General features: G+C 42.3%; 1 protein-coding gene across 1 annotated transcript in view; it reads right to left on the bottom strand.

Annotated features, from left to right (window-relative positions):
* Window positions 1-873: 873 nt before the first annotated feature.
* The window catches only part of galnt10 (polypeptide N-acetylgalactosaminyltransferase 10), a 58,703-nt gene continuing 37,553 nt past the window's right edge, over window positions 874-22,023 (bottom strand). Inside the window, exons 5-12 of the mRNA XM_033029353.1 lie at window positions 19,185-19,370; window positions 17,830-18,013; window positions 15,977-16,094; window positions 14,046-14,153; window positions 11,748-11,969; window positions 9,013-9,129; window positions 7,326-7,475; window positions 874-1,440 (exon numbers count right to left, since the gene is read on the bottom strand). Coding sequence (XP_032885244.1) covers window positions 1,276-1,440; window positions 7,326-7,475; window positions 9,013-9,129; window positions 11,748-11,969; window positions 14,046-14,153; window positions 15,977-16,094; window positions 17,830-18,013; window positions 19,185-19,370 — 1,250 coding nt within the window. The 3' untranslated portion in view covers window positions 874-1,275. The remainder of the gene's footprint in view (window positions 1,441-7,325; window positions 7,476-9,012; window positions 9,130-11,747; window positions 11,970-14,045; window positions 14,154-15,976; window positions 16,095-17,829; window positions 18,014-19,184; window positions 19,371-22,023) is intronic.

Genomic DNA, 22,023 nt, shown 5'->3' on the forward strand with positions numbered 1-22,023 from the left:
CGCGCGATGTCGGGACCAGCTCCGCACAACTCCATACGGCTCCGGCGATCGAAGTGGGACTGGCCCTGCAAGGCCGTACGGCTCAAGCGACCACGTTAGGTCGCGCTTGACGCATGCTCGTGGGACAGGCCCTTTATACAATAGGGGCAATTTACAGCAGCCAATAAACCTACAAACCCGCACGTCTTTGGGATGTGGGAGGAAATGGGAGCGGCGGAGGAAAACCATGCCGTCGCAAGGAGAACGTGCAATCTCCACACAGAGAGCATCCGAGCTCAGGATCAAACCCGGGTCGCTGGCGCACCTCTACCAGCCATGTCATTGTGTGATCTGATCAGTATTATTTGTAAATAAAGCAAAATTGTGCTTAACTGTTGTCCATTGGCAGCTAAAACAAGGCTGTTATGCAATATCTCTCTGGGATTAATGGCATTTTGTTACTAGCATTGCATCCAAATCATTACATTCCATAATTATTGTCAGTTTCACTATCAAGATTGGTAACAAAAAGAAAATTGTTAAAGTGCAAAGTAATAGGAATAAGTAAACTTCAAATCTTAATAGTAATATTGTGACATTGGTATCTACATGTAATTACTAATTTGATTTGAAGCCTCTCTCCCAGAAAATATACAATGTAGGCACCATAGTACATCTTATATCATTCCAAGTAATTTCAACAGAGCTCTTCCAAAAGTATTTCTTGGAGTTAGGATATTTAAATAAAATAGAGAATAAACTAATGTGATATATTATCAACTGACTTTTGAAACCACAGCAAATGACAAGGTCGTGGTAAAATCATATAGTCTTTTCATCATTTTAGAAAATATTTGCATTTAATTTTAAAGTTTCCACCTCAGTATTTAAAAAAAAAACTATACGACATCAGTTAATTTAAGTAATTGCTTGCATTAATTTTTACAAAGTTATAACGTGCTTTAATTAATTGAGGAAATCAATCACTAAATAATGAGACTGCCAATTGCCAGAGTGTGATCTGAACCATTGTCACTTGTACTTCTGCTTTTCACTTGCAAGGCACTGGAAATTAGCTCAAGTTTTTATATTTTAGCATACAAGCACTGGTCCACAACAAGAGTGTCTTATATCATCATTAATAAATACCTTTCCCCATCTGTTCTTTCCTGAGATTAAACCTTCCAAAAAGCCATTATTATAAAAAAACCTGGATTCAGCTATAAAAAACCCTTCAAAAACATTCTTAATTTAAAAAAATGAATGATTACATATCAATGTTTTAAATAAAAGTCACTACAAATCTTTGATGTTCATTAATTCCAAGACTGTTGAGTTTATATTTTCAAATATCCATTGCTGAGTGGGAGAAGAAGGATTACAGGTGTTCATAAAAATGTTTCTGTCTTTTGCACTGCAGTCCATGCAGCTAATACTGACTGGATGGTACAAAGTCTTGCCCTAGGAAACAGATTAAAACAAAAGATCAGAATAAATGGTTTGTACGTCAGACACTTCAAAGTTATCACGCACCTGTACAATTTGCTCTTGCCAACATGCTTTTAAAATATTTTCCACAACCCTTGTGTCAGAGAGTGGTAGCTGTGTGGAATGAGCTTCCAGTGGAAGCGGTGGAGGCAGGTTCGATTTTATCATTTAAAAATACATTGGATAGGTATATGGACGGGAAAGGAATGGAGGGTTATGGTCTGAGTGCAGGTAGATGGGATTAGGGGAGAATAAGTGTTCGGCACGGACTAGAAGGGCCGAGATGGCCTGTTTCCGTGCTGTAATTGTTATATGGTTATATGGTTCTGGTTCCTGGGTAGTATTCAATACTCCCAACTGGTATATAAACACGTCCAGATTTTATGGATATGCTTGAGCACCAAGTTGTCTTAACAATTGAACAGTCCACTGAAATATATCTACTGGGAGGATATTGTGGTGGAATGGGCAGAAAAATATATCATCTATCAGGAGTTCCATACCGCATTGAAAAACCAAGCAAGAGTTTTTGGATTGGATCTTTGAAGTAGGTTAGTGAAGTAGGCCAAGGAATGGCAAGTATGCCATGATGCAATTTGGCAAATTAAACCAGGGCAGGACTTACACAGTAAATAGTAGGTGTCTGATGAATGTCGTACAACAGGGAGAACTAGGGGTACAAGTATACAGTTCCCTGAAAGTGGCGACGGAAGGTAAACAGGGCAGTTTGGCATGCTTGCCTTCATCAGTGCAGATGATGCAGAAGAAGTTGGTGAGACCACATTTGTGGTACAGTGCGCAGTTCTGGTCGCCCTGTTATAGGAACCATTTCATTAAGCTGGAAAGGGTGGAGAGAAGATTCACCAGCATGTTATCAGGACTCGAGGGTGAGAAGTACAAGGAAAGACTGGATAGGTTGAGACCTCTTTCTCTGGAGCGCAAGAGACTAGGGGTTGACCTTATAGAGGTACGCAAAATCATGAGAGGGAAAGATTAGGTGAATGGTCAGTGGTTTTCCCGAGATAGAGAAATCCAGAACTAGATGACATAAGTTTAAGGTGAGGGAAATGTTTTTAAAGATGCCTGAGGAGCAGTTACTTCACACAGAGGGTGATGTATACATGGAACTGGCTCCAAGAAGGTGTTTAAAAGACATTCAGACAGGTACTTGGATAGGAATGGTTCCAAGGGATATGGGCTAAACGTGGACAAATGAGACTAGTTCACTTATAAAACCTGGTCTGCATGGACAATTTGGGCCAAGACATCGGAGCAGAATTCAGACAATCATGTCTACATCGCCATTCAATCATGGCTGATCTATTTTTCCCTCTCAACCCCATTCTCCTGCATCTCCGGTAACCTTTGATGCCCTGTACCTGTTTCCATGCTACATAACTCTACCCTTGGACTTTGACATCCAGCCAAGCTGAGAGTGGTGAGCAGGGCAGTGGTTTATTTTGCCAGTTCTCTAAGCTTTTGGGAGCATTTCAGGGGAGAACATCCCCTGTGCTCTATTGGGGGTCCAGCAGACACACCATCTATGCCACAGGAGTCCAATTCATTCCAGGCCAATTGTTCCTCTGCCTCTGGACGATAAATATGTCAAAACCATAGCCAATATTTCCAGGCAACGAGCTGGGCCAATATTTGATGCGGCAAGGTTCTTGGTTCTTGGTTTCTTGGTCCTCCAAAATATTCCAAATGGAATTTAAACTGAAGGGAGGGCTTAAGCCAGAAAGAGTTATTGGGAAGAAAGAGCTACTTTAAATTTAGTTGCATCTGGTTGGGTAACTATAGTTGGGTGGAGATTATTCCATGCTTTAATTGTGCGGGGGAAAGAACGAATTGCTGTATACATCTGTCTTTGTAGCTGGGTTCACAAATTGGATCGAATTGGTGGCGTAGTGGTAGAGTTGCCGCCTTACAGCCCCAGAGACCCGGGTTCGACTACAACTACAACTGTACAGAGTTTGTACATTCTCCCCATGGCCGGTTTCCTCCCACACTCCAAGGATGTACCTACAGGTTTGTAGGTTAATTGGCTTTGGTAAACATTTTAAATTTGTGTCGGATAGTGTAGGTGTACGGGAATTGCTGGCCCTTGCAGAATCGGTGGGCCTTTTTCTGCACTATACACTATCTTCCATAAACCAGACAACTCCAGAGCATTTTTAAATTGTTCATTTTAATATTTTTTTCAAAAATATTACCAGATATATTCTAGATGCTTATTAATTAGAACATCTGAAAAGGAGTACAAAAGAGCATTTTTTTAAATTTAGAATTTTCTACCTACAAACTTAAAGTAACAAAAATGTATTTAAAAAAAAAAAACAGGCTGTGTTATATTTGCTACAATGGTCATTTGTAGCAAATTGTCATTTTTTAAATATGGAAATATTTAGCATTCTGATTCCCATGGAACTAGCAGGAAAAGGGGATGCCCTACGGTTAGACTCTGACATTAGAGTGAACTTGGCAGGAAGCTTGGGACATCTGCATTTGTGGATGGTTACAGAGGAGTACCAACATTTTTGAAAGTTTGCTACTCCTCCCACCATTTCTCCATGATATCTCAACCACTAAACTAAAGGGAAAAATAGAAATGCAATTTTTTTTATTTTTAAATCAAAGTGTGAACGTGTTCATGATGTCCCATCTTTTTCCATAGGGCGGCATGGTGGCACAGCGGTAGAGTTGCTGCCTTATCGTGCCAGAGTCCCGGGTTCGATCAAGATTACGGGTGCTGTCTGTACAGAGTTTGTACGTTCTCCCTGTGAGTTTTGTCCAGGTTCTCCAGTTTCCTCCCACACTCCAAAGACGTACAGTTTGTAGGTTACTTTGCCTTGGTAAAAATTGAAAATTGTCCCCAGTGTGTGCAGGACAGTGCTAGTGTATGGGGAAAGCTGGTCGGCGCGGACTCAGTGGGCTGAAGGGCCTGTTCCCACGCTGTATCTCTAAGCTACATTGAATTAAAAGGTTAACATTAATAAGGCATGTCTGATCTTTTTTTTTAATTTTAATTGGTGTGTGAACTGAATTTTGTTTTGGAAAATTGGCTCTCGTAGACATGCCTGCTATTTCTCTGGAAATTTTAGTCATCTAAAACTTCATCTAAATGTTAGCATAAAAATTTCTAAACTTTCTCTTCATGGGAAATGAACTTGGACAGTGTCAAGCAAGTAGCTTTCACTGAAAGATTGCAAATGTCTTTTTGATGTGGTGCAGACAGCAGGGAAGGGACGTTTTCTAAGACAGAAGTTCAGCTATATTAAAACTTTAAACATGAATGACTAATGAACAGTCAGCTATCCTATTAATTTCTAAGAAAGTTTGGGAATAAGTAAATTCAGGAATGATCCTACTCTAAATACAAAATTGCAACTGGTTCTGTGCCATCAGCAAATTGCACCACTTAGTGTTAAGTTGTGGGCTTGCAAGCAAAAATCTTCACATTACGGATTAGTTTAGTTTAGAGATGCAGTGCAGAAAAAGGCCCTTCAGCCCATCAAGTCTACGCCGACCAACAATCACCGCTCACTTACACTATCCTGCACACACTAGGGGCAAATTACAATTAAACCAAACCAACTAACCTACAAAACTGTACGTCTTTGTATCAGGATGATGAAACAGTATGGAATGAAAAGAGAATGAATGGGCAGCTGACTACAATACAAAGACACACAAGCAGATATCTTATATTATTTCATGATTAACTTCAAATGAACATCCATAAACAGAAATAAACCAATCTTTGCTTAAAGCAGACACTCAGTGACCAGTGAATAACTGAATGGAAATCAAGCCATGCTGTATACTGAAATACCAATGACTTCTGAACATTAAGCTATTTTTTCAGCATGTCCTCTCTGAGTGCCACAGTGAGATTCTCCCCGATTCATGAAGCCTCTTTTGCCTCCTTCTCTATCACAACTGAAAGATCAAACTCTGGAATACCAGTCCTGCCAACCTGTCAATCTCGCAACCAAGTCTCTGTAATGGCCATGACATCATAGTTCCAGACTCTTAAATTCATCTGCTTTAACCCCCATGATATTTCTTGTGTTTCAAATAAACACACCCATCATTTTCACCATATTCCTCAACTTTTCCCTGGCTGTCTTTCCTTTGAGACTTACAGGTCATAATCTCTACCTTCCCATGAGTCCTTCCATCCATTGAGCTTCTATTCTGGTTCCCATCCGCCTGCTACTCTAGTATAAACAGGAAACCTCCCTGCAAGAATATTCGTCCCCCTCCAGTTCAGGTACAACCCGTCCCTTTTGTATAGATCACCACCGAAACTTAAGGGATCCCAATCCAAAATAAAATTGCTTGCTCCTGCCATGCATTCATCTATCCCACTCCTTCTCTCACTAGCATGTGGCACTGGGAGAATCCGAGAATAGAAACATAGAAAAATAGGTGCAGGAGTAGGCCATTCGGTCCTATGAGCCAACACCGCCATTTAATATGATCATGGCTGATCATCTAAAATCTGTACCCCATTCCAGCTTTTTCCCATATCCCTTGATTCCTTTAGCCCGAAGAGCTAAATCTATCTCTCTCTTGAAAACATCCAGTAAATTGGCCTCCACTGCCTTCTATGGCAGAGAATTTCACAGATTCACAACCCTCTGGGTGAAAACGTTTTTTCTCATCTCAGTCCTAAATGGCCTATCCCTTATTCTTAAACTGTGACCCCTGGTTCAGCTCCCCCAACATTGGGACCATTTTTCCTGCATTTAGACTATCCAATCCTTTAAGAATTTTATATGTTTCTATAAGATCCCCTCTCATCCTAAATTCCAGTGATTACAAGCCTAGTCGACCCATTCTTTCATCATATGTCAGTCCTGCCATCCCGGCAATTAACCTGGTGAACCTACATTGCACTGCCTCAATATCAATAATGTCCTTCCTCAAATTAGGAGACCAAAATTGCACACAATACTCCAGGTGCAGTCTCACCAGGGCCCTGTACAACTGCTACCCTTTCAAGGCTACCCAATACTACTCTTGAGATCATACTTTATTAACTTTTGCCTAACTCTCTTTATTCAATCTGCAGGTCCACATTCCTTTTCCTACCTACGTCATTTGTGCCAATGTGCACAACGACTTCTGGCTGCTCGCCCTCCCCCTTGAGAATGTTCTGCAGCCGCTCTGAGACATTGTGGACCCTGGTGCCAGCGAGTCAACACACTGGCCTGGAGTCCCGTTTACAGCCGCAGACCCTCCTGTCTGTCCCCCTATCCAACGAGTTTCCAATCACTGTAGCAATGTCTGACTTCACCCTTCCCTGTCGTGACTCACAGTCAGGCTTGGTGCCACAGACCTGATTGTTGATGCTGCTCTCCCCTGAAAAGTCCTAACCCCCAACAGTATTCTAAACAGTCACCCCACTCCCCCAACTTGTTTCGGAGGGGATTGCCAGGAGGGATGCACTGCATACTCCCTTTCTTAGTGGTCACCCATCTATTTTCTGCCTGCATTATATTACATTTTTTTCAGATGTGAACTGTTGTCTTTTGGAAGTTTTGAGCTAATCAGGCATAGAAAATCTCAAGTATGGTAAATGAGATTTGATGGATATATGTTAGATAGGATCATCTGAAATATTTCATTGAAAACTTTTGCTTTTCAGCTGAAGTTCTAATTAATTTACACTAGTTTTAATTATTCTTAACTTAATAGAGCTGAATGACAATCTGTAGTCGTTGAACGGTAAATTAATCAATTTATAGAAGAGGTTCCAAAATTATGATGGACTGGAAAAACACTTAATTTTCTTTCTTCATACTCACTATTTTAATGTTTGATCGTTTTGTATATTAAATTGCATCTCTCACCTTTTTGTACTTCCATAGTTGATTTCCTTTCATTCCATGGCAATCAAATAGCGTTACTTGGCTGCTTTGTGAAACTGCGTCAAAACAATATTTTCTAGCATGTAAGGAATCTCCCGGCCGAATATCTTCTCGCCAACCCAACGTGAATATCTGATGCAGTGATCAGAAATGGAAACGAGATTAGTAACACGAACATCCAAAAGTGGCAATTTACTCCTAGGGCGGATATAAGGCCTGCACTGTAATTCCAGTGAAAGGCAACAGGTAATGGGATAACGATAAGACAACACAGTGGATGGTATCGTAGATAGTGAAGATGATTATCAAAAATTACAGCAGGATTTTGATCAGTTGGCCAAATGGGTAGAGGAATGGTTAATAGAGTTTAATGCAGATAAGTGCGGGGTGTTGTATTTTGGGAAGTCAAACCAGGGCAGGACCTACACAGTGAATGGCAGGGCCCTGGGGAGTGTTGTACAGCAGAGGGATGTTGGAGTGCAGATACATAGTTCCTTGAAAGTGCATCACAGGTAGATAGGGTGGTCAAGAAGGCTTTTGGTTCATTGAACATTGTCAGTCACGGTATACAGTATAGAAGTTGGATTGTTATGTTCCAGTTGTACAAAATATTGGCTAGGCCGCATTTGGAGTATTATGTGCAGTTTTGGTCACCTTATTATAGAAAGGATGTTGTTAAGCTGGAAAGAGTGTAGAGAAGATTTACAAGGATCTTAACAGAACCTGAGGGGATTAGTAATAGGGAGGGGATGGGCAGGCTAGGACTATATTCCTTAGAGTGAAGGAGGCTGAGGAGTGATTGTGTAGCGGTATATAAGACCAAGACATGAATAGCTAGGGTGAATACATAGTATTTTACCCAAGGTAGGAGAATTAAAAACTGGAGGTCATTAGTTTAAGATGAGAGAGGAAAAATTTAATAGGAACCTGAGAGTAAATTTTTCACATTCCATGGGTAGAGAGAACAAGCCGGCATAGGAGGTAGTTGAAGCTGGTACAATAACAACATTTAAAATACATTTGGACAGGTACATGGATAGGTAAGATTTTGAGGGATATGGGCCAAAAGCAGGCAGGTGGGACTAGTTTAGATGGGGCATCAAGGTTCACCCAGAGAACCTTACGGAATTTGTGGAATTCTCTGCCTCAGGAGGCAGTGGAGGCTGATTCACTGGATGCATTCAAAAGAGAGTTAGATAGAGCTCTTAGGGCTAGCGGAATCAAGGGATATGGGGAGAAGGCAGGAACGGGGTACTGATAGTGGATGATCAGCCACATTGAATGGCTCGAAGGACCGAATGGCCCACTTCCTGTACCTATTGTCTATGTATCTATGGCATGCGCAAGTGAAGCAGGACCTCTTTCTATGCTGCATGACTCTATGAGGGGTAATTAAAAGTAAAAAGAGTCAAGAAAGGGCACATTTTCTGTGCCAATGTCATCACAAATGCAGCCTGAAAATCTTAGTTATTCCTATTAAATCTTAGCAGTTCAATCCCATCTACCGAATAAGAGTGGAGCAGTAATGGAAAGACAAAGAGCAGGAAATAAAAATATGAAAGGATTTACCAAGCAGCAGAAAAGGGAGTTGAATAAAAAGATAACGAATCAGCATATTTTGTTCATTTTATATCTGGTCTTCTAGTTTTATATATTTGAAATAACTTGCCTGTTCATGTGACCAAGATCCTTCTTCACCATCTTTGACACATGGTTCCAGTTTCAGCTGTGAGCCAGAAGACCCATGTTTACTGTCCACACAAAGGCCGGTACCAACATTACGAATCTGGCACCAAAATAAAATTGTTTCATGTGAATTACAAATTCACCTTTTTAAAGATTGCAAAAGAGGCTTTCATGCACATCAATTAATTTTGAATTGTATTCTTATTCTGGTTTCTAAACTTTTCACAAGGAGGAATGGGGATGTCATAATGCTGACTTAAATGTCCTGTGGTATTGTAGTAGTTATTTAGTTTATTATTGTCAGGTGTACCAAGGTACAGTGAAAAGCTTTTGTTTGCGTGCCATCTAGTCAAAAAGACTATACATGATCACAATCAAGCCGTCCACAGTGCACGGATAAAGGATAAAGGGTACACATTTAGTGCAAAGGTACAACATTGAAGCCCAATAAAGTTCAATTAAAGTAAGTTCAAAGGTCTCCAATGAGGTACAGTGGGTAGGAGGTCAGGACCGCACTCTAGCTGATGAGAGGGCTGTTCTGTTGCACGAAAACAGCTGGGGAGAAACTGTTCCTACCTTATTTCAACTGTTGCTTAGTAATAATGAAAAATGGATGGACAAATAGATATTTCATCAACACCACTCTTTTCACACAGATCAATTGATAACAACCTGCTTTAACCACCTCTTATTCCAATGCTTCTAATAAAATTATTAATATCTTGACTGTTCTCTGACCATTTTTATTTTTTGCCGCTTAGGATTGTGAAAATTTCTTATTTTCCCTTGTTAACTATTTTCCCTTCAATGGTTAACAGTTTTACCTCATTCCGTGCTGCCAGGTAGTTGAACAGCCAAAATAAATTACAATCTTTGCTAGAATTGTGATTGTGCATTTATATTATTTGCTTTAGCTACATTCTCATCGATTGAGGAAATAATTTCAAGTAACACCATTCCACTGGTTCATGGTCTTTCCCTTCTTTACTTATCAACCATTCGTTAAATACTCTTTAACCTACAAAACAACACAACTATTACTATTTATTGCCTGAAAGATTTCATTGTCGACCCACATAGTCATTCAGTTTTACAATGACTTTAGCTTGCTAAGGTTTGGATTCCCAACACCTATAAGTATTCACTTCATTTAAATTTATAACCATATAACCATATAACAATTACAGCACGGAAACAGGCCATCTCGGCCCTACAAGTCCGTGCCGAACACTTATTTTCCCCTAGTCCCATCTACCTGCACTCAGACCATAACCCTCCATTCCTTTCCCATCCATATACCTATCAAATTTATTTTTAAATGATAAAATCGAACCTGCCTCCACCACTTCCACTGGAAGCTCATTCCACACAGCTACCACTCTCTGAGTATCTTTTATGAGTATGCTATCTTGATCTGTTTTTCGCTAACCTTATCATCAATTCAGGTTAAACATTTCAACTTCTAGCTGATGTTATACTTTAAATGTTTCGACTTATTTAGGTTTATTATAGTCACGTATCGAGGTACAGTGAAAAGCTTTGTTTTGCAAGCTACCCAATCAAATCAGATAATACTATACATAAACACAATCAAGCCAACCTGAAGAGCAAAGGGGAAGATAGAGTGCAGAATATAATTCTCAGCATCATAGCACACCAGTTCCTGAGACTAACTCCAATGTCTGCAGTGGGATGGAGGTGAATCGGACTGTATCCTATCTTATGGAAGGACTATTCAGAAGATTGATTGGAATAGACACAAAAAGCTCTAGTAATTCAGCGGGTCGGGCATCATCCCTGGAGAAAAGGAATAGGTGACATTTCGTGTCGAGACCCTTCTTCAGACTGTAAGGAGGAATCACAGAGGAGGTGCAGAGAGAGAGAGAGGGTGTTCCAGAACTCTTATTGGAGAGAGAACTTCTTCAAAGTAGGCACACCTTGAGGAGATTTTGCAGTGGAGCAGATGTGTAGGAAGGAACTGCAGATGCTGGTTTATACCGAAGATAGACACAAATAGCTTGAGTCACTCTGCGGGTCAGGCAGCATCACTTGCCAAACTCAAAATCAATTATCAGTACTCCACACCCAGGCAGTTAAAAGGAAAGCCAACCTCATTACACAGGATCCCACCCACTCCCTGCACAAGTCCTTCCAACTTCTGCCATCATGCCGCCGATATAAAGTCCCCCTATCCAAGAAAAACATCCACAAAAACTCATTCATACCCATTGCCATAAACAGTTTAAATAAAAAATGAACAAGGGGCAAATTAACCCTGACGCACTGTCACTTTACACGTATCCACAACTTTTATCTTGTCTATATTTACAGTTTTTAATCTTTATACTTGCTTTTAAGATCTATACACACTGTGTGTGCTCGCAGAAATCTGTGTTGTATGACTGCTTATCAGTACATTGTCCTGGTTGTATGTTGAGCCACGTCAAAGAAGATTTTCTGTTACGACAGACAATAAAGTTTTCTGAATCTGAATCTGAATAGGTGACATTCCGGGCTGAGACCCTTCTTCAGACTGTAGAGGGGTCTCGACCCGAAAGGTCACCTATTCCTTTTCTCCAGAGATGCTGCCTGATCCGCTGAGTTTTTAAGAGACTGATTGGAAAATTAGGTTAAGTGGAATTTCACATACTTGAACACACTTGCCAACTCTCCCAGTTACCATGAATATATCGTCGTGCTTAAGTTCTGCAAACACACCTCTCCCCATGCACTAGATGAAGGTTCCACCGGCGGATAGTATTTTGGCAAATCCCAGGCCACTTCTGTCATGAACCACTTAAAGCTTTTGCAATTAAGGGAATTCCGCAGCTCTTTCTGTGGATTCACATCACCAGCAGATATATGTCGGAATTCTGGTTTTCGCTTATAAAGGTGCTCAGCATATTCATCCATCCAAACTTCAGCAACTCTTTTCAGATTCTGTAACACAAAAACAGCAACTGTGAAAAGATCCATTGTTTGCAATTTAACAAATACATGGTAAATACTTTGAAAGTATTTTTAATATAGATTTTAAAACAAAATGCTGGAAACACTCAGCTGATCAGGCAGTATCTGACAAGAGACACGAGACATTTATTGTCACATGTACCAATTGGTACAGTGAAATTTGTTGTCACCATACAGCCATATGAATAAAAAAGAGAATAGAACACTATAGTCTTTAACAGACATCCCCACACAGCGGAATCAAAGTTTCCCACTGTGAGGGAAGGCACCAAAGTTCAGTCATCCTCCTCTGTTGTCCTCTGTTGTTCACCCGTGATCGGGGGGGCTCCCGAACCCCTCGCTGTCCCGATGTTCAGGCCCGCTAGCTGGAGGATGGAACTCAGACGTCGGACCGGGAGAACACTCTCAGCGGCTTGGAGTTTCTGAATCGGCCACTCCCTTCCGTGGCCGAGACCGTGGCTCCCGAAGTCCACAGGCCGAGCTGGGTGGAGATTCAAGCTGGCGGCCCTCGGCAAAGGGATCCCAGGCTCCGCGATGTTGAAGTCAGCGCCGCCCGCGCTGGAAGCTCTGCAAATGGTTTCCCCCTTACCCAACCCCCCTCCCCCATATAGAAATACTAAAAAAATCCTCCAAAACGTACTTTTAAACAAACTTCTTTAAATAAAAGAAAGATAGAAAAACAGACAGACTGTAGGCAGAGGCTGCCATCATGCGGCGCCCTGATCTGTATCTGTAAAGAGAGAAACAGGTCCATTGCTTTTATCAGAATAGGATAATAGTGTCTCTACTGAGACACTGCCTGACCTGCTGGGTTTATTTTCTGTGTTATATCAGGATTTCCAGCATCTGCTATGATTTGCTTTTGGGTTAAAAATAGTGTGTCATCCTGTGAACATAATGAATTTCGAATTTCAGTAGTTTTAACTGTGAATTCACAATTGTGTGGAGCGCAAAGTGTAAAGATAAATTTGTTTCTCTTGTCATTTATCTAGAAATGTGTAAGCATTGTAGCTGAAGTCCCCAAAGCCCTCAGATTTGCCTCATTTTATTGGCAACAAAAAATCCAAGGAATATTTGATACAGGAGTACATTTGGCCCGTCATGGCAAATCCCAGGCCTGTCATGAACCACTTTTGCAATTAAGGAAATTCCGCAGCTCTTTATGTGGATTCACATTACCAGCAGAGATATGTCGGAATTCTGGTCCTCTGCTCCTCAATAAAATTAAGGCCAATTTCAGAGCCACTTGTTTTCACTCATCCCATTATTAATATTGTATTGTATTGTATTCAAATTTATTGTCATTGTCTCAATTAGAGACAACGAAATGAATTTCCCTTTACAGTCAGTATCATAAAAATAAATAAATAAAAAATAATAAAACATATTAAAAATAAAATATATCTAAAAATCTATCAAGGATCAGGGTAGGGAACTAAAGTAGAGACCAGATCAGTCATGCCAGATTATGCTCAAGGGGCTGTCTGAACTACTCCAGGTCCAATTTCCCATATAAGAATCAATGAGGTATTTTTAAAGAAATTACAACCTCTGCTATTGTTTAGGGAAGAAAACCTCACATTCTTACCATATTTGGTTCAGGAGATTTTTATGAACTTCCTCTAATTCGTTTTTGAAGCCATTCTTTACAGTTTTGTTGATTTATAGCAAAAAATTCACATATAAAATCCCCTTTCTAAGATCCCCATTCTCCCAAGACATTCACACTCTTTCCTACCAGCCCATTGTGCTAACTCTAATTAATTGTCATGCCAATGTTCGGGAATACTTCAATGGAAGTAAACGACAACTTTAATAATTTAAACCTCCTGACACCAAAATCATCCAAAATATTAAGAAAGAATACAAATATATTTAATCAATAATCGAACACAGACTGTAGGCAGAGGCTGCCATCATGCGGCGCCCTGATCTGTATGTGTAAAGAGAGAAGATCAAACCATCAAACATTAGGGCCCTGCTTTTGGAGGGTAAATATTAGTCTACAATAGAAATTAAAAATGTAATGTAAACGGAATGACTTACTCTAGGCAAGCCACCTCCACCTGGAAAGGTGTAGGGAACATACTTCCTGTAGATGTGCCCTACTCTGGAGCAAGGAACATCTTCCATCCGTCCTCCACACATCCACACCTAGACCCCATCCACACAAGAAAAAATTTAAATGTGTAAATCAAAAATCACTCATTTACTACAAGTGGAAATATCCTTATTGTATCTACCCGATTCGATCAATTGATAATTTTATAGAAACAATGGTGCTGGAATCTTGAATAAAACACAAAGTGCTGGAGTAACTCAACAGGTCAGGCCTCAGCTCTCTGAGAACAACATGGAGCATCCAGAGATGCTGCCTGACCCGCTGAGTAACTCCAGTAGTTTGTGATTTTAAACACACTACTGGAGACACTGTTGGAGAATATTCAGGAGTTATAGAAATATGTGGATTGGAATTTTATTTTAAACAAGGACTAATCTACAAATTGGAAAAAACAACCCGTGCACAATTTATCTTGCAAGGATATTTTAAGGCTATCAAAACCAATCATTGGGTATGGGACATTCCAATACTGTACCATTGAGGACAATAGATGAATGTTTGCGTTAATTGGTCTCCAATGAAACTTTGATGATGAGATTAGTGAAGACATAAAGTGACCGGAAGTGGCGGCGCTGGGAACGGCTGCGGCTCGCCTGCAGTCCGTTTGTTTTTACTTTTTTGTGTTGTTTTTTTTCGTTTTGTCTAGTTGTGTTTTTGGTTTTTAGGTTGTGTTTATGTGGGGGGGGGGGGGGGGGGGGGGGGTTGAAACGGGGTTTGCTGTCTCTCCCCTTGGGGGGAATATGACTTTTTCGTCGTATCCCCCCTCTCTGCCTCCGTCTGCGCTGAGGCCTAATGGCGGAGCTGGCGACCTCGGGACTCCGGAGGCAGCCTGTCAGGACTCGCCCTGGGTTCGCTCCCGTGAGGGCGGCCCAGCTCGGGGCTGGAACTGCGCTCCCGTGAGGACGGCCTGACGAGGGGCCGAGACTCTCCCGTGAGGGGCTGTGGCACTCCCGTCGGAGTGGCCCAGCCCGAGGGTGGAACGGCACTCCCGTCGGAGTGGCCCAGCCCGAGGGAGGAACGGCACTCCCGTCGGAGTGGCCCAGCCCGAGGGTGGAACGGCACTCCCGTCGGAGTGGCCCAGCCCGAGGGAGGAACGGCACTCCCGTCGGAGCGGCCCAGCTCGAGGGAGGAACGGCACTCACGTGAGGGCGATCCGGCTCGGCGCTGGAACGGTGCTCCGGTGGCTGGGACGGCGTTCTGGCGGCGGTGACCCGAGTCCGGGGTTCAGCTGCGGGCCAGTGGCTGCGTGTGGACTGGAGGGCGGCAGCTTCGACCACCCCGGGCCGCGGTGTTTGAGCCGGCCCGTTGCGGGGTTCGGTGAGCCGCGGGACTGTTTGTGCCATCGCCCGGTGGGGTATCGCCTCAGCGCAGAGGGAGAAGAGGAGGGAAGAGACTGCAGCCCTAAGATTTTTGCCTCCACCACAGTGAGGTGCTTGGAGGACTCACTGTGGTGGTGTTAATTTGTGTTTATTGTTGTTATTATTGTATGATTGTATGTATGACTGCAGGCACGAAATTTCGTTCAGACCGTAAGGTCTGAATGACAATAAAGGTATTCAATTCAATTCAATTCAATTCAATTTCATGTACTAATACATTGGTAAATGCATATCCCTGCCACTAATTGCACAGTTTATCTTGTCTGCTGTTTGTGTATCCAGGGAGCTACCCCTCAACACTGCAGCAAAAAGAGGTGTCTTTTGGGTGAAACACAAAGTGCTGGAGGAATTCAGCAGGTCAAGCAGCATATTTGGAGGACGTGGATAGGCAATGTTTTGGGTCGGGACCCTTTTTTAGCTCCTGATTTTGGGTGTCTGTTATAAGACTATTCAGATAAGCATTGCATGCAGCTTACCTTGAATGATATTTCATACTGCTCTCCGCCCCAAATATCCAAACCTGGGTCATATCCACCCAGTTTCCAGAACCATTTCCTGTCAACAGCAAACAAACCGCCAGCCATGACAGGTGATCTAGAAAGATGCAAATAAATGTTATACATTTTAGTTAGGTCATTAGTACAGAAAATCTGAAAATAGAAGTTTTGCAATACATTTTCAAACAAAAATGCATATATTGGAGAGAAAAGAACATGAGAAAAAGGGTGGCACGGTGGCGTAACAGTAGAGCTACTGCCTTATAACACCAGAGACCTGGGTTCGATCCTGACCACAGGTGCTTGTCTGTACAGAGTTAGTATGTTCTCCCCATGACCTGCATGGGTTTTCTCTGAGATCTTCAGTTTCTTGCCATATAGCCAGTTAATTGGCTATATTTAAGAGGGAGTTCGATGTGGCCCTTGTGGCTAAAGGGATCAGGGGGTATGGAGAGAAGGCAGGTACAGGATACTGAGTTGGATGATCAGCCAAGATCATATTGAATGGCGGTGCAGGCTCGAAGGACCGAATGGCCTACTCCTGCACCTATTTTCTATGTTTCTATGTTTCCCCCAATCGTACAGGTCTGCAGGTTAATTGGTTTGGTATAAATGTAAAAAAGATTGTCCCTAGTGTGTGTCGGATAGTGTAAGTGTGTGGGGATCGCTGGTAGGTGCGGAATCGGTGGGCCGAAGGGCCTGTTGCCGCACTGTATCTCTAAGCCAAAAAAGGAGGAAGAAATCACTCAGCCCCTCTAATCTCTCCATCACTGATCTTTTACCGTTGTATCGTTTTCCTGCATAAACTCTAACTGCTGCTTTGCTTAATATCTGCACATCTGATCCATCTCTGTCTTAAACATACTCAGCAAGGCTATGTCCCCACAGCCCTCCTAGCTTCAGACAACCAAAGATTAATTTCCCTTTGAGAAGAAGAATTTACAATCTATCAAGCTGGAAAGAGTGCAGAGATTTACGAGGATTTTGCCAGAATCGAGGGTCTGAGCAGGATATTCCTTATTACATTTAATTAAAATAAAGCTTGGTAAAGGTTCAGTTTAGAGATACAGCATGGAATTAGGCCCTTTGGCCCACCGAGTCCACACCACCCATCCATCACCCGATCACTCTAGTTCCATGTTATCCCAGTTTTGCATCCACCCTCTCCACACGCAAGGGAAATTTTACAGAGACCAATTAACCTACAAACCTGCACATCTGTGGGATGTGGGAGAAAACTAAAGCACCCGAAGGAAACCCATGCAGTCACAGGAAGAATGTGCAAACTCCGCACAAACCGCACCCGAAGTCAGGATGGATCCCGGCTCATTGGAACTGTGAGGCAGTGTCTCTACCAGTTCACCGCCCCTCAAAACGGATCTCAAAAATTCCCGGTGGCTCAGCACTACAACTCCCCCTCCCACTCCGTCCTGGGTCTCCTCCATGGCCAGAGCGAGCAACACCGGAAATTGGAGGAACAGCACCTCATATTCTGCTTGGGGAGTCTGCATCCTGGGGGCATGAACATTGAATTCTCCCAATTTTGTTAGTCCTTGCTGTCTCCTCCCCTTCCTCAGCCCTCCTGCTGTTTCCTCCCATCCCCCAGTCTTCGGGCTCCTCCTCCTTTTTCCTTTCTTCTCCCCGCCCCCCCCCATCTCCCATCAGTCTGAAGAAGGGTTTCGGCCCGAAACGTTGCCTATTTCCTTCGCTCCATAGATGCTGCTGCACCCGCTGAGTTTCTCCATCTTTTTTGGGTACCTTCTCAAAAATTCTTGTTCATTTCAAAAGTACAAACTCCTTATCTATGTGGATGACATACGACTGAAACTTACTCAAAGGGATCACTTGGATCAGGTTTACGTAGTTCTGGTGGAATGGGAATCCGTTTATAATACATCTCCCAGTCAAATGCTCCTCGCATGGCATCACCAGACTGAGTGCTATATCCAAAATGGTCGTGGTGAACGACATCGATCATAGGGCACACAATTGTTTTGCGGCTCTGAGCAATTCTGTCTGAAAGATCAAAGAGTATGAGATTTCAAATTAAAATTTATTTTATGAAAATATTTTTTTTTTTAAATCACTGAATTAACATATGCATTCAATGAAAATCAAGCATTATTGGCAGAAGTCCACAAGAGAAAAATGGTAGCCCACCACTCTGTGCAAATATGAACAGTGTTATTTGCTGAACATTTGGCCACAAGATGGACTTCAACAATATATATTGCATTGTTCATACAAGATCCTCACATAACAGAGATAAGCATGTAACAATTAAGATGCAATTTAACTAAATGACCTTTTTATTCTCCAGCAAGACATTGCCAAGGCCAAATTTAGAGTATTGTGTTCATTTGTGGTCAACCTGTTTTAGGAAAGATGTTGTTAAGCTGGAAAGGGGGCAGAGAATATTTACGAGGATGTTGCCAGGACTCGAGGGCCTGAGCTATAGGTGGAGGTTGAGCGGGCTATGGCTTTATTCCTTGGAGTGCACAAAGATGAGGGGTGATCTTTTAGAGGTGGACAAGATCATAAGACCAATAGATAAGGTAAATGCACAGAGCCTTTTACCCAGAGTAGGGGAATCAAAAACCAGAGGACATAGGTTTAAGGTGAGGGGGAAAGATTTAATAGAAACTGAGGGGCAACTTTTTTTTTTATCTACGAAGGTTGGTAGATATATGGAATAAGCTGCCGGAGGAGATCGTTGAGGCAAGTACTATCATGTTTAAAAAACATTTGGAGAGATACATGGAAAGAGGGATATGGATCAAGCACAGGCAGGTAGGACCAGTGTAGATGGGGCTTGATGCTTAGCAAGGGCAAGTTGGGCCGAAGTGCCTGTTTCCATGCCGTTCAACTCTTATGAGCCCAACATCAATGAGAAAGTGTACATGGAACAAACTGAATTAAAAATTCATAGCAAGTTGAAGTTGTGAAATAGTTTTCCAACTTTTATTTTCCATTCTCTGCATAACTATTGCCCTTCCTTTTTTAACATTATGATATTTTATTAACACACTGATCCCAGTTACCTTTGGCTGTAAACAAAAGAAGCATTACACATTCTGCACATACAGCTTTTTCTTCGAAGATACACAGACTAGCTACAATTAGATCCAGATCTCAATCAAGTCCCACTCTTCACACATTATCTACTGAAAATGTCAACGTATCTCACCAAGCAATGGAGGCAGCCAATTCACATTAGCTTCACAATGAGAGTCCAAGAAAGTTATGACCTCTGCAGTTGCCATTGAGGCCCCCAGTAGCCGCGTACGAATCAAACCTTCTCGCTTCTTAGTTCGCAAAATCCTGACCTTCGGAAATCGTGCCATATATTCTTCCAGGCGCTTTTTCAAATGTTCTGTTTGAAAAATAAAAAGCAACTAAGTGCAGAGGAAATTGGTTCCATGGCCCCAAGGCCATTAACGACCTGACAGGACACTGAAACAAAAGACAAACTGAGCAGGTTCTGCAATACAAATGTTTAGTCTAGAGATGAAACAGGCCCTCTGGTGATTCCACGCCAATCATCGATCGCCCATTCACACTATTTCTATGTCATCTCCTTTTTCACCCACTCCCTTACACACATGGTGCAATTTACAGAGGCCAATTAACCTTCAAACCTTCACATCTTTGGGATGGTTGAGGAAATGGGAGCACCCGAGAGAAACCCATGCTTTCACAGGGAGAATGTGCGAACTCCACACAGACAGCACCCGAGGTCAGGAAAGAATCTGGGTCTCTGGCACTGTGAGCCAGCAGCTCCACCGGCTGTGCCTCTGTGCCGCATGTTTTTCTATGTTTCTTATTATTATCATCCTGTGATGAAATCCATCATGTACTCATACCTGCATATTGTCTGGACTTTGCAGCATGCAGGCACTGCCCGCTTCATTTGTTGAGGATTGTGTGCAGAATTGAATACAGAGTAATCATCGCCACTTCTGGTATTGTGATCAAAGTAAAGTCATTTGCAATGGTTAAAGGAGAGGCCAGCCATCAAAAGTCTGTAGCTGGGGAGTCAGATGCAGTCAATATGTTGACAAAGAAGAATTTCTTTGAATATTTCTCATTGTTCACCCTCCCCACCTGAATGAGTGTTTGACCTTCAATTATCTTCCACCAAATCCCTTTCCAATGACTCAAGACCTATTCATCCAAATACACGTGTTCTTTGGAATGTGGGAGTATTACACAAAACCTGTGCAGCGTGGGAGGACGTTGCAATTAAATCCACTGTAAGAATCGTAAACAGAAAGAAATTAAATAGCTATTACACAATCTGAAAACCTTCAGCTATTAATGATCTGACGACAATGAAACAACAGTCAAACTGGGCAATAAAATGACTGCAGATTTGTGGCAGGTCAGCAAAGTGCAAAGATAAATTGTGTCTTTCTCACATTTTCTATTTTTAGACTATTAGTGAAGAAATAGTAATGCCACAATTATATTATTCAACACATAATAAAATGTCTTGTCCGTTCACACAGAGTCGCTCTCTTGGCGCAGCGGTGGAGTTGTGGCCTTAAGGGCCTGTCCCACCAGCATGCGATTGCATACGTCTAGCGCGACCAAACGTTGTCGCTTGAGGCGTACGGCCGCGCGGAGCCGGTCCTACTTCGATCGGCGTATGGAGTTGTGCGGGGCTGGTCCTGATATCACGCGGGGCTCCAAAAATCCCGCACTGTCCGAAAATCCCGCGCGCCAACGGCCTGTCGGCCCGCAGGCACATTGAGGGCGTATGCAGCGTCTCGACGGCGTACGCAGCGTCTTGATGGCGTACGCCTAGCGCGTGGCATTGCGCGATGACGTCACCGCCCGGCGTGCCGTTGCATGATGACGTCACCGCCCGACACCGTGCGACCTCCAAATTCAGTCGGCCCGCCTCCTGCCCAGCTGATTGGTGAGTTTGACGTAAATTACGTCACGCGCAAACTTTGCGCGTACTTAGCGCGAACTCCGCTTCCGTTTGGTCACGCTAGACGCATGCAATCGCATGCTGGTAGGACAGGCCCTTTACAGTGCCAGAGACCTGGGTTCGATCCTGACTATGGGTGCTTGCCTGTACGGAGTTTGTACGTTATCCTCGTGACAGAGTGGGTATTCCCTGGGTGCTCCGGTTGCCTCCCACACTTCAAAGACGTACAGTTTTGTAGGTTAATTGACTTCGGTAAAAATGGAAAATTGTCCCTAATGTGTAGGATAATGTTAGTGTACAGGGATCGCTGGTCGGCGCAGACTGGATGGGCCGATGGGCTTGTTTCCGTGCTGTATCTCAAAACTAAACTAAATTAAAACATGCTTAGTTCATACATGTCTTTTGAATGCTCCTAAAACATTGTTCACACTGCAGGTACAACACAAGATGCATCACTCTAATTAACTTTATTGCTCCAACATTATACCTACTGAAAACTAAAAGATGCACATAACCAAAAAATGATGCGTGATATCCTTTCAGGATTCAGGATGCAATTTAAATTAAACCCCAGCATTATCTACAATGATAAATTAATGAAGACTCCAGAATTTCACCTTTTGTCGAAGAGTTTTCTTAGCTCTTCAAAACTGACATGAATTTATTGTAAGTAAGTAAACAACAAGATGTGTTTTTGAGATAATGACCGAGCTACTGTTATCTACAGTTGACGAGACTATCAGGACAAAGAAATATCTTGACAACTACGGATGCACTTTTATCATATATCAAGAGGAGGAAAAAGGAACTGAAACCCTAAGGTTATATATTTGTGTGCTGAAGCTTACATTTCTATGTCTATTTTCTTTAATTTGCAAAATGACTCATCAATTCAACCCTGTAAAAATTAGGTCTGTTAACCCACCTTCACCTTAGAAGAGGTTAGAGTAGGGATGTCACGCTACCTTGGCATAAAAGGTTGGTTAAGCCAAACTTGAATTATTGTACAGTTTTGGTTGCTACACTACAGGAAGGATGTGATTAAGCTTGCAAAGGTGCAGAAATGTGGACATGGATCATGTACATACAG

This window comes from Amblyraja radiata, chromosome 11 (genome assembly GCF_010909765.2).
Source record: "Amblyraja radiata isolate CabotCenter1 chromosome 11, sAmbRad1.1.pri, whole genome shotgun sequence".
NCBI lineage: Eukaryota > Metazoa > Chordata > Chondrichthyes > Rajiformes > Rajidae > Amblyraja > Amblyraja radiata.